Below are 13,745 nucleotides of genomic sequence, written 5' to 3'. Positions count from 1 at the left end.
AAAACGCTGCCACTTTCACTATGCCTGCCCCAGACGACAGTTCACCAGGCAGATCTAGGCACTGCTGTCACAGAACATGCCACAGCCAAGGTAAAAATCACAGGCATCAATCGCGGTGTCCGATGGCTGTAAACAGTGAGAGATGTTGTGGCAGGCTCGTGAAGTTCAGGTGCCTGGTGAACATACGCTATGATACGTATTAAAAATAAAAGAGTAATAAAATATAAGGCAAAGTAGTAAATAAGTGCAGAATAGCACTGTCTGTTTGCTTATGTGCATCAATCGGAGTGTAAACAGTGAGAGATGTTCAGGCAGGTGAAAAGCGTTTGGTTAACGGTGAATATTGACATATTGTGCATCTGGTTGCCGAGCCCCGCCTTGACGTAATGATTGACAGGTAGGGAGCGTGCTCGGCTAGGAATGCATTTTCAAATCCACATTGACTTAAACTGTATTCATCGCGGGGTTTTAATGAAAATGCAATTGAAACGTCATATATGTAAGTGTCAATGCATTTAAGAAAAATAAAAAGATATTTAAATCACCATTTTGTTACCCTTTTACTGCACATTTGGCTCAGAATGCATTCTGAAATTCTCACTGCAGTTTGCTATAATTACCACGCTGTATTATGATGAAAATAAAACCCCAAGTGTCCTTCCCCTAAGTCTAAATGCATTTAGGAAAAATTATAATTTTGCTACAGTTCTTGCTTGGACTTGTTAAACATATCTAATCAATTTGGGAAATACATTTTCATTTTAATTTTGCAACTTATAAAGCTTTAAAATATGTTTTTAATTTGCATCTAAAAACTAGTGTAAAAATTACAAATTTAAATTATACAATTAAATTATAATTTTCATTTTGCACTAAATGTTGCACATATGTATGGGAAAATGTAAATTTAAATACAGAAATACATTGGCATTTTACATATTGCATTGTCATTTTGCATATTACATTACAAATTTAATTTTGCTACAAATATGCTTCCATATACCTGAAATATAATTGCAATAGCTGCACTTTAGCACAATCAAATATACAACCTGAATTCCGGAAATGTTGGGACGTTTTTTTTTTTTTTTTTTAATAAAATGAAAACTAATAGACTTTCAAATTACATCAGCCAATATTGTATTTACAATAGAACATAGATAACATTACAAATGTTTAAAAGGATATTTTTACACTTTTATCCACTAAATGAGCTGATTTCAAATTTGAAGCCTGCAACAGGTCTCAAAATTTGGCACAGGGGCATTAAAGGACTGAAAAAGCATGACATTTTGAAAAGAATCAGCCGGGAGAACATCTAGCAACTAATTGAGTCAATTGACATCAGATCTTAATAGGGATGTCATAAAGAGACATCAAAAGAGTCTCTCAGAAGTAAAGATGGGCAGAGGATTTGCAGTCTGTGAAAGAGTGCCTAAAACGATTTTGGAATACTTTAAAAACAACGTTCCTCAACGTCAAATTGCAAAGGCTTTGCAAATCTCATCATCTACAATGCATAACATTATCAAAAGATTCAGAGAAACTGGAGAAATCTCTTTGTGTAAGGGACAAGGCCGAAGACCTTTCGAGCCCTCAGATTACACTGCATCACTCATTGCCATGATTCTGTCATTGACATTACTGAATGGGCCCAGGAATACTTCCAGAAACCACTGTCGGTAAACACAATCCCCTGTGCCATCTGCAGATGCCAACTAAAGCTCTGTCATGCAAAAAGGAATATGTGAACCATATGTGAACATGGTCCAGAAGCGCTGTCGTGTCCTGTAGGCTTATTTAAAATGGACTGTTTCAAAGTGGGAAAGTGTTCAATGGTCAGACGAGTCCAAATTTGACATTCTTGTTGGAAATCACAGGCGCCGTGTCATCCGGGCTAAAGAGGAGGGAGACCTTCTAGCGTGTCATCAGCGTTCAGTTCAAAAGCCAGAATCTCTGATGGTATGGGGGTGCATATTTGCATATGGAATGGGCATCCTGCATGTTTTGGAAGGCATATAAAGCTGAAACGCTGAAAGGTATATAAAGGTTTTAGAGCAACATATGCTCCCCTCCAGATGACGTGTATTTCAGCAGGACAATGCAGAACCACATACTGCAGCTACTACAACACCATGGCTTCGTAGTAGAAGAGTCCAGGTGCTGAATTGGCCTGCATGCATCTTTCACCTATAGAGAACATTTGGCGCATCATTAACCCTTTAAAACCGGCTGTGTCGGCGACAACACATTAAACCAAGCTGTATCCATGTTACCATAACTCTTCAACCGTTTGCACCATCACAACAATTCAAATTGCTCCTGACAGCAGACATCATGTGCGTTTCGGCAATATATGGCTTATTACGGTAATTTCTTGCGTTCCGTCGACAAATGACGGCTGATTTCCGGGACAGCGGGAAGGGAGAATTTGAATGGAGAGATAGGGAGCGCGGAGCTTTGGATTGCATTAAATAATAAACGAAACAAACAAAAACATGGTGAAGGAGGAGTAAACAGCACAAGAGTCGATTGAGATGATTTTTGATGAGACTTTGGGAGCAGTCTGAGTGAGACTTATTCACATGTAGTGTGTGCATCGCTATAATGAGTCCGTGCGTGTAAATGAATGGGTGTATGCATATGCATGCATGTGTAAATGTGTGCGTGTATGAACAAAAAAGCCTCCTGAATGAAAACTGTGCAACCCAGTGTCCCAAAAATACTTGTATATGTGTAATATAGTTTAATTTTGAAGTAAGAAGTGTTGGATTATTTCGATCACGATTTCACACAACATTAATGGTCAAAAACTGTACTTTTTTGAAAGCCATCTGTTTTCTGAAAAAAATGACACCTTGCACTTGAAAATAGCACATTCTGTTAGAATTTAACAGTCAAATAAACAAAATATGTAAAAATGACCTATTTTACCCTTAGGTTTTAAAGGGGTAAGCGAAAAATACGTCAAAGACGACCATGAACTCTTCAGCAGCTGGAAACCTATATCAGGCAAGAAACGGACCAAATTCCAACACCAAAACTCCAGAAACTCATAAACTTGATGCCCAGATGTCTTCAAACTGTTTTGAAAAGAAGAGGAGATGCTACACCATGGTAAACATGCCCCCATCCCAACTATTTTGAGACCTGTAGCAGGCATCTAATTTGAAATTTTGTACATAACATTGTAAAATTTCTCAGTTTAAACATTTGTTATGTTATCTATGTTCTATTATGAATAAAATATTGGCTCATGTGATTTGAAAGTCTTAGTTTTAATTTTAATCAAATTTAAAAAATGTCCCTACATTTCCCGAATTCGGGTTGTCTTTAGTTGAACTTCAGCACTGTTTCTGCACAATTAAAGTGCATCAAGTACAAATTTAGTTGTTCCAATTTAACAGACATTAAGTATACCAGTTCAGTATACAAAAATTTCAATTGCAGGGTATTTTTATTAAGCACATAAATATTTAAATATATTCGTAGTGTATTTAGCACAAAATAAATGTATTTCAAATACATTTTAGTATTTTATTTTTCACTAGGGTACAGAAGTTAGATCTGAAAATAAACCTTATGAAAACAGTTTTGTGGATGAGGCAACAGACCACATTCGTAGGGGTGGAACTGAACTCATGCAGAATGCAAGAGCAATTGTCTACTGCATGTAAGTTTTGCCTGTCTTTACTGATTTAGAGTAGGGCGAAGCATCCCTGTAGGTCGGTTCATAAACTTGTGAGTATAATGGCAGGGACTTCAATGGTGGTTACCATGTGACCTGCTTCATTTTCTTTGCCTCTTGGTATTCAAGCTCACTCTACTAGAGGTATTGTTTCTTGTTCGGCAATATCTTAGTGTGCATCTTTGAAAGATATTTGGGCCTCTCTGCACACCTTATATTTTTCTGTGCAAATGTTTTCTGTCAAATGATACTTTTATATATATATTTTTATTTTATATTTTTTTGATACTTTTAAAACTTCCTTTTGTAGAAATCTGAGGACTGATGGCAAAAGTGCATCCTTTGAGGTATAATGGTGCATCGGAGGGTGCTATTAGTTCCATCAGCCAAGGATTTTGCATGATTCTATATTGGCTACAGACAATTGTCACACCTGGAGGGTGTTCAAATAGAATCCCCTTGTCCAAATTCCCACACTTGCGGTCTTGGCCACTTGAGAGTGCGTACGCGCGACATGAAGTAAGTGTGCAAGACTGTCCCAGGTCTTAAAAACACCAAAGTGCAGTGCCCTTAATGCACATTAAATCCACAATATCTCGAATACCGCTCCGGAGCGCTATTCAAGGCTTAGAGTATCTCATCATGCATCTTGTTTTGGAACAAATCATGAGATTTTTGCAGCGATCTCACGAAAGTTCACATAAACCTTCCCAATGTAAGTTGAATATTAAACTAATAGGCTAATAAGATATTATATAATTTGGTAGAAAAACAAAGTGTTGCACGTTTTATTGGTACAAAGATGAGTAGTGGGGATATTTGTTTTGTACAACATTTACAACTGCTTTTCAACTGCTCCAAAAATTAAATCGTGTCATGTTATAGGGAATACTGCACATACGTTTGGAAGTTGATTTTAAAATTAAAAGTTTTTCAAAATAAAAAAAATAAAGCTATGTAAGTCGCTTTGGATAAAAGCGTCTGCTAAATGACTAAATAAAAAAAAAAATAAACACTTGCATTTTTGTACAAAAGTTTGACACACACTTGTGGTCTTCATCCTCACTTATACAGGAAATACGTCATATAAGTAGTCAAGCAGTCAAGTGCAAAGACCGTTAAGTGTGGGTATTTGGACAAAGCAAATATCATGATTCCAATTCAACATAACATGCAAAGCCCAGGAGCTAGGCACAATCTAATCGCTCTCTAATCTGAAAGAAAACAAGTATTATTTTGGTTATTGTGTATTTTTGTATTTAACAATTGTTATTTCTCTAAAGGGATTTTGTAAGCAACATCAGAGACCAAGCTGTATGGGATGATATTAGACTCAAAATGATTAATAGATGCATGCACAATTATCCATGTACTGCATAAATTTTATGCATGTATCTTACTAACCACGAACAAATGTCTTTCAATTTGAGTCTGTGGAATTCAGGATTAAATGATTGTGCAGCGATTTGAACAAATACAGATATGTTTGTGTATAAAAATGTTGTGATCTGCATTAATATATCATAAATTGCTCATGCAAAAAGGAATCTTTGCATTTGTGGATCAGGTGACACACGTGCATGTATTGACATCTTGTTTGCATTAATCTTGTTCGGTTCATTTGGATTTTGAGACTTCATTTTCGCAGTTTGCAGTATTTCACGACGCCCACACACACAACTACCAATGAACAAAGCCCAGTGCAATTCATTAACGTGTACACGATTTGAAAAATTCGCAAATGTGCATCACTACACTGAAACAAATGCTTTTCAGCCAGTGTCTGCAGAGTTTAGAATTACATCAATGTGCAGCATTTTATACAAATATAGACTTATTTTTTAATACACATGTTATAGTTTGTATTAAACTATCATAATTTGTGCATGCAGCGATTAAAATGTGCATTTGTGGATCAGGCGACGCACGTGCATTCATTCACATCTCTTCTGAGTCGGTTCTATTTGATTCATTTAATTTTGAGACTTTCATTCCGCCCGTTTAGCCTTGCCCAATCCACACACACACAGCTCGCGATCCACACGCAGCTGAGCCTAAGAAAATCAGCGACCACTAGATGGCACTAGCCCCAGTCACCTGTGCTCATTCCATTGTGTACACTTTTATGAATGTTACATTGTGTTTTCCTTGTTTCTTTTTGGTTTGGCTATTCTACTCTGCCCGTAGAAATATAATAAAAATGTTTTATTGAACTTGTTCTAATTTAACTAGTCTTAGGACACAGAATAGCTCATATTAATTTAGCCAAACAAGAACGTCCTGATGGTACCTTTTGTGTTTTTTTTTTTTTTTCCTGTAATTCAACGGCACGTTGTCAGCTATTCCTTCCTTGTATTATTATTATTATTATTATTATCATTAAAGGGCTATTATAGTTGCTCATTTAAGCCATTAGTAATTGCACGTTTATATTCAATTAATTAAACTATTACATTAACTTACATAAACATTAACAATGAATGTTTAGGGAAAAATAGCTAGAACACATTTCATTTAGGCCTACTTATTACTAAACTGTTTTCTGAGTCAGTATCGGCTACAAAGATGAAGTTGACAATGCTAATTCCCCATTTGTTTATAAGAAGCCTATAAATATCGTCTAATTACTATTTACACTTATTGCAAATATCTGCTACTTTTACAGCATGTATAGAATGGCTATTTTCACTTAGTGTAAACAGCAAATCTCTAAAAATGCTACTGTTGTTACTTAGTGGGGCTAGTGCCATCTAGTGGTCGCTGATTTTCTTAGGCTCAGCTGCGTGTGGATCGCGAGCTGTGTGTGTGTGGATTGGGCAAGTCTCCAAATTAAATGAATCAAATAGAATCGACTCAGAAGAGATGTGAATGAATGCACGTGCGTCGCCTGATCCACAAATGCACATTTTAATCGCTGCATGCACAAATTATGATAGTTTAATACAAACTATAACATTTGTATTAAACAATAAGTCTATATTTGTACAAAATGCTGCACATTGATGTAATTCTTAACTCTGCAGACACTGGCTGAAAAGCATTTGTTTCAGTGTAGTGATGCACATTTGCGAATTTTTCAAATCGTGTACACGTTAATGAATTGCACTGGGCTTTGTTCATTGGTAGTTGTGTGTGTGGGCGTCGTGAAATGCTGCAAACTGCGAAAATGAAGTCTCAAAATCCAAATGAAACGAACAAGATTAATGCAAACAAGATGTCAATACATGCACGTGTGTCACCTGATCCACAAATGCACGGATTCCTTTTTGCATGAGCAATTTATGATATATTAATGCAGATCACAACATTTTTATACACAAACATATCTGTATTTGTTAAAATCGCTGCACAATCATTTAATCCTGAATTCCACAGACTCAAACTGAAAGACATTTGTTCGTAGTTAGTAAGATACATGCATAAAATTTATGCACTACATGGATAATTGTGCGTGCATCTATTAATCATTTTGAGTCTAATATCATCCCATAAATCTGAGATTTCAATAAAAGATAACAGAGAATTTCATTAAGTCTCATGAGCTATGAAAGTTTCTACTGTATTCACCTAAACTGTTCTATCATACAAATGTGATTCTTCATCTAACATCTTCTGGAAGAAGGTAAACAAGTGAGAATTACACACAGTCTCAGAATTAATCAGCTATCGTTTGGATGAAATGATGGAGTTTAAAATTTTAGAATGAACACCTGAGACAAAGCTGTTACTTAATGAAAATATACAGTACTTTATGTTCTCATGTTTTATATAAGTTTCCCGAGCCTAACGCAACTTCTCAAGAATATAGTTTACTCTTGGTTGGCCTGGAGTTTAGGATATTGAATAGTTAAAAGTCTCACTCTCTCTCTCTGTCTTTCACTCAAGGTCGACTTTGATGAAAAGATAAAGAGATGCAAACCTTCTTCTTTTTCCTCCTGGGCAATGTCAGCCACAATGTCGTCCACATTATCAGGCACAATGTTGCACTGCTCACCCTGCAGACATCAGAAAACAACTCAAACTTCCAAACAGACTATAAATGATTAATTTTAATAATTTTCTTCTACACAGTGATGGGTTTTGATTCACTATTACCATCTGATTGAAAACAGCAAAAAGCAGACATGGGTTATACTTTTCCCCGTGTTCCTATTAATTCTTATACAGTAATCTAACTCTCTCCCAATCGAGGATGCATGACTTTCTATACTTTCAGGGCACTGTTGTCACATGCTGGTTTCATAAATATGTATAATCTGTTGTTGTCAAGTTATTTGAGCTCTCAGTTTATAGACTTGTATGACATGAATAATGCAGAGCTGTTTTGCACAATAATAAAAGCTAAAACAGCAACAGCTAAAAACATTTTCTTTTGAAATTGATTTTTTTTTTTTTTTTAAGACAAGCAAAGAAACAGACCTTGCGAGCAATTCTCTCTACAACAACTCTGGCCACGGGAGTGATTGCGCCACCCTCTGGGTCGTAGAAAGGGCTCTGTGGATTGTCTAAGCTTGTGAGGGGACGAATTTTCTCCTGAGGTGTTGAAGGCTTGTTCGGAGACTATGGCACAAAAAATAAACCAGTTTACCAAAATGTCAAAATTTCAAGTAATTTACTCTCACACAGAACACACAATAAATTTGGCAGAATGTTCAAGCTGCTCTTTTTTCATTCAATGAAAGTAAAAGGAGACATGCAAACATTTTTCAAACTATTTTTACAAGACTTTCTTTTTTACAAGAATTTCGCTGAACTGTTCTTTTTATTATTTTTAATACAGGATAAAACTAAAATATTTAAATACCTACAGGGTATTCAATTATTTTATATATGAACTGATGTTAAATACATACTATAAAAGGGTAATTCCTACATGGTTATTTCATATTTTTACAGTTTTTAAAATCACCTCACACAACAAAGAGATCACCATAGCAAGCCTTCAGGCTTCTAAAAAGAGAGATTAGCGCCGCAGTCAACAGCAGCAAGGTCGCTGAGAGAGGTTGAATATAACAAGCACAACCAGGGGAGCAATACAAAATATATACACAGACCCCTCTCCTCAATGAAAGATGGAAAAATAAAAGTGAGAAATCCAAGGCTGTTTTAGGACCAGACACTGTTAAAGGCATGCACCGGGTTTATTTGCATCATGAGATTATCTATCAGCAGCATATGAGAATAGTTGGAATGAAAGAAAGAAAGAATGAATGCATACATACATACATACTACATACATACATTTTCTAAGGTAAATGAGAATGTTACATGCTGTTTATTGAGCTTAATGTATATTTAATCCAGAATATTCATGTAACCACCCAACCAATCTACAATTAAATATATTAACCTCTCAACACAGAAAAAAAGGGGTTTAAATTGTACCTTTTGGGGTAGAACAGCTTGTCGCTGGAGCAGTACCCTTGAGGGGTCCTATTATGCTTTTTCACTTTTTGAATTTTAGTCAGTGTGTAGTGTGTATGTTTGGGCATAAAAAAACATCCCTAAAGTTACAATTCTCAAAGTCCACTCCAAAGGGAGATATTTTGTTTTTAAAAAATCCCTTTTCAAGAACGCTAACGAACGGCTCGTTTGGACCACAGCGTTGTTTTCCGGTGTTAGTGATGTCACAAAACGGTCCATTAGAATATCATTAAATTAACTATGGAAATTCGAATGGTTGGGGGTTGGGGAGGGGCGAGGTCTTGGTTAGAACGCTTGGTTGAGTGCATCAGACAAAACAATAATGACGACGAAGTGCTGCTGTAGAGTCAAGTTTTCGCAAGTTATTACACACAAACCTGAATAATTATGTAAAAAATTGGATGTCATTTTCATTAAATCTTGCATGTAATGTTTGATAAAGCAGCATGTGTGAGCTGAAACCTCGATCTCTACCACTCCAACATCGCCTCCCGCTGGTAGAGAATGAATTTGCATATATGTCGCCACAAATCGTGATTTAGCCAACGAAAAAACAACAATAACGTTACCACTCTAATATGTCTTGCGATATCCATGCGTGCATGCGCAATTCTCTTGTTCAATATTCTCGGGGTCTGAATCCAGCTCAAATTGTTCCATCTGGAACTTGCTGCTTTGGCAAACACCCCCAAAACAAAATCAAGACTTTGTAAGAGAACATAATAGGACCCCTATAAAGGACATATTTGTATTTTTTTTACCCTAATAGGTACATATTAGTACCTTAAAATAGTAATACGTACCCATAAGGTACTAATATGTACCTACAGTATTAGTTGTAAAATTGGTACAAATGTCCTTTTAAGGGTACTGCTCCAGCAACAAGCTGTTGTACCCCAAAAGGTAAAATTTTAAACCCCTTTTTTTTCTTTGTGAATATGTAAATGAAAAACAAACAAATGAATGAATTAAATTAACAAACAAACATTGATACACACCAGTAGATGGCAGAATCAAGCTGGTCATGACTGTATGGTCTCCAGTGGACTAAATTAAAATATACTTATTTTTTCATGTTTTTATTTTGTTCTGTTATTAACACAGAGAGAACTCGTTTGGTGGAGTTTGCTTTGAGAAAATGTGTAATAGTCGCAACCCTATATATCCTATATCCAAATACCTCAGGAAAAAGTACTTCACTGCAAGTTTATGCTAGTTTACATGCCAGAAAAACTGGGACATACCAAATAATAAAAATTCTGACATTCATTTTAATTTTTAAGTTCAGCTGCTCACACAAATTAACCCACCAGTCATGTCATTTGTGATGACAAATTCTATATAAAATAAGAAAACTGCTGAAAAGTGACGTTTGGACCCCACTGTATGAGTGCTCGCCTCATAAGTGACCCCGCTGTCTGTCCCCGCATCCCATGGAATGAGGTCCTGAACCACCTTCTGGGCCCAGCCACACTCTCTGGTGCAGAGGTCCTCCGATGACAGACCCACGTTCCAATCAGGACTGGGACCCAGCATGGTCAGAAAGGACATCAGGTGACGTGTGCGGTCCACTGAGAACTCAGCTGAAGGAGCCGCTCGACTGCAGGTAAGATAGAAATCAGGTGCATTCTTATTTATATAGCATATGTCACATTCATATATGAGGAGGAGCTACAAGAAAAAAATAACAAAATATGTTTGTTTGAATAAGATGTGTTAGGATATTATTTTAATGACAATAAAATAATTTTAATAATTAATTACATAATATAAATTGTAATGCCTTGTAGAGCAGGACACACACACAAAAAAATAAATAAAATAATAATAATTTCAAGACAGCACATTGCCTAGCAGGAGTTAAGACTTCCCCTCCCAGCATCTGCATTTGACTGGCTGGCCGATTTCCTGCTCTAAATCTCCTTATCTCAGGAGACCTCTAAAAACCAGGATAAATTTGAGGGAACATCTGGATGTATTCCAGAACAGGACTTTACTGTGGCTTTCTTATCACTTAAACATAATTCAACCAGAAACAGGACAAAGACCTCTGGATCTGGACACGACGTTCTGACTGCTTAACATGTAATTCAATGATTTTATCAACCAGGAGAGACGTTTTTATGATGAGACTGGGCGTTGAAGTCTCACAGATACACGCCCAGCGGGACACTGTCATGACCCCTGGACAGCTCCCCTTTCGCCCTCCTTGCATTCCAAATGAATGCGTTTTTTTTCTTGTGCAAAGAACACCCAAATTTTTATTGATTTTCTGCCAGAAGATATTTCGTTATTCCTATTGCTATTAAAGCAATATACTCAATAGAAAATACATACTAACGTTGTATCTCCTGTCTTTCATATGCTTGTTGTGATTACTTAGAAGGTAGGATGTTAATCGACACATTAACCCATGTAGTATATAAAATTAAGGTATGTACTTTGTGTATGCCAAATACCTGTTGTTTGATTTTGAATGAAAGCTAGTTGCGTCAGAAATAATTTGGTGTGGATGAAAGTTGACTTTTAGCGTCATAATACATGATTACAACACAAATAGAAATGTTAGGATTTTCTTCATGTGACAAAACAACTGAACAGATAATGTATGCATGTGATGACGCTGTGAGGGGCGGGGCTCCGCCCTATAGGCACAATCTGATTGGAAGAAGCCTCCCATGGGTGGACACCAAATCGGGCCGTTTAAATGGTCACAGAAGCTTTGCTTGCGGCTGCTTGCTCATGCGCTGACCTGCTTGAAACTTCGGCTCCTCATCTGATTGCTCTGTTAAGCGCTCTCAGCCATATACCATCTGGCAAGGATCCACACATTCCTTCAAAGTACTGACTAAAGAAACTTTAACACCTGAAGCCAAAAGAACTCTAAACAGATTCCTAAGAGCGTCATCACGTCACAGAGAAACCAACCAATTGCAAGAGGGCATCCCCAGTGACATCACGCAACGACGACTTCAGTAGCCAATCCGCAACCGGGATTCCCTCAACCAGGAAAAGAACGAAACAACTCAGAGCAAGTAATCAAATAATTCTCCATAATTCTGCTGGAAACTGGTTGAAGTAATTTTGAGAGTAAAGATAGACAAGTTCTCTGCTTGAAACTCCCTCATGGAAAGTTTCAGCATCTAGCAAAAGTGTGCTAGTTTAAGCTTTCTTCAAGTTCATTGCCTGCAATTTGTGTGTTTGTGTGTGTACGTATTCTGTTTTGTGTTATTTTAGCTGAGTAGTATTGTAGAGTAGCAAAATAAACTTTGATTTATAAAGAGATCTTTTGTCTGGTGCTATGCTTTACCTATGCTAAAAATGACCTATGCTAAAATTTACCTAAGCAATTCTGTATTACTGTGGCCACGGGAATAAACTGAATTGTTAAGAGATACTGGTTTTAATGCTTGCTGGACAAGTCGTTAATGAGGTATCGTTAATAAGGTATAAGATGGACGTTTTGATTAATATCAATTAATCATATAAATATCTAATCAATACTCGATTTCCAAAAGCTAAAATTTAAATAATAGTTCTAAAATATTACAAAATCAAAAACTAATAATGAATTACTGTAATGCAAGCAAGCATGCAAAGAAAGAAAGAAAGCAAGAAAGAAAGAAAGAAAGGTTTAAGTTGTATTAAGTATTTACCTGTACCCTGTTTGTTTTCTTTTTTCCCCAAAACCACAAAGTTTTGTTGTAATCGTGAGTGTACACAAAAAAAAAAAAAAAATAGACACTTAACAGTTTTGATTGATGTATAACACTCATTTGTGTGACCAAAATCAGCAGAGTATTTTTAGTGTCTTTTGCACTGATCTTAAAAAAAAACGTACTGGTATCGCCGGCGATACAGCGGGCCCCAGAAGGTTAAACTGTATTTATTTTATTCCGAATAAAAATAGCATGAAAATAATTCCATCACAAGAAGATTAAGAACAGAACGATAGTCGGAAAAAGGCCAAAAGACAGCAGGCCAGCAGAGAGGTGTAAAAAAATAACAAAGAGTGTGTGTGTGTTTTTCTGGCAGAGGGGTGTGTGATCACTGAATAGGTTGTCATTGTGTTCTCCTCTTAAACCTGAAAGTGGGATTCCTTTTGTAGTCACCACTCTGACTGATATTTTCTCATCATAATACCTCTTATCGGGTAATTACATATCTGAACTGCCCTCTCTCTCCATCACTCAACAGACAGCACTAGTGCAATGGCAGAGCAGTAATTGTGCTGGCAATCAGTGAAACAGTAACAGTTTGTAAAACTAGTTATTTCTTATGTCCACACTGAAACTATATAATATTATAGAGTTTGTCAACTTTTCTTCTAATTCCATTCCAACACATACAGAATACTTTAATTCCTTTTTTTAATTATTAATTTTCCAATTATTATGCATCACCCATGGAGTGCATTAATGGATAGGTGGGAGGGGAGGGTCAGGGCCATGAAAGGGGAACAAACATCCACTCCAGGGAAGTGAAGACCATGGAGAATCCAGAGGAACAAAAGATTGGGAGCAGCCAGATAACTGGTGGACCACAGCAGACCCAGAAGAAAGAAGAACAAGTGTAGAATGTGGAGCTGAAGGATCGGAGTACCAAGCTGGGGGCTCGGAAGACTGAGGTGGAG

General features: G+C 36.6%; 1 protein-coding gene across 1 annotated transcript in view; it reads right to left on the bottom strand.

The window, feature by feature from the left end:
* LOC306888269 (spondin-1-like) overlaps positions 1 to 13,745 on the bottom strand; it is a gene marked incomplete at its 3' end in the record, with an annotated part of 188,143 nt that overhangs the window by 11,317 nt on the left and 163,081 nt on the right. The window contains exons 8-10 of the mRNA XM_079446464.1: positions 10,511 to 10,712; positions 8,108 to 8,248; positions 7,608 to 7,683 (exon numbers count right to left, since the gene is read on the bottom strand). Coding sequence (XP_079302590.1) covers positions 7,608 to 7,683; positions 8,108 to 8,248; positions 10,511 to 10,712 — 419 coding nt within the window. The remainder of the gene's footprint in view (positions 1 to 7,607; positions 7,684 to 8,107; positions 8,249 to 10,510; positions 10,713 to 13,745) is intronic.

The sequence above is a fragment of the Barbus barbus genome (genome assembly GCF_936440315.1).
Source record: "Barbus barbus genome assembly, chromosome: 22".
Classification (NCBI taxonomy): Eukaryota; Metazoa; Chordata; class Actinopteri; order Cypriniformes; family Cyprinidae; genus Barbus; species Barbus barbus.
The sequence above is the reverse complement of the archived record's forward strand: the minus strand, read 5'-3'. Positions and strand labels throughout refer to the sequence as shown.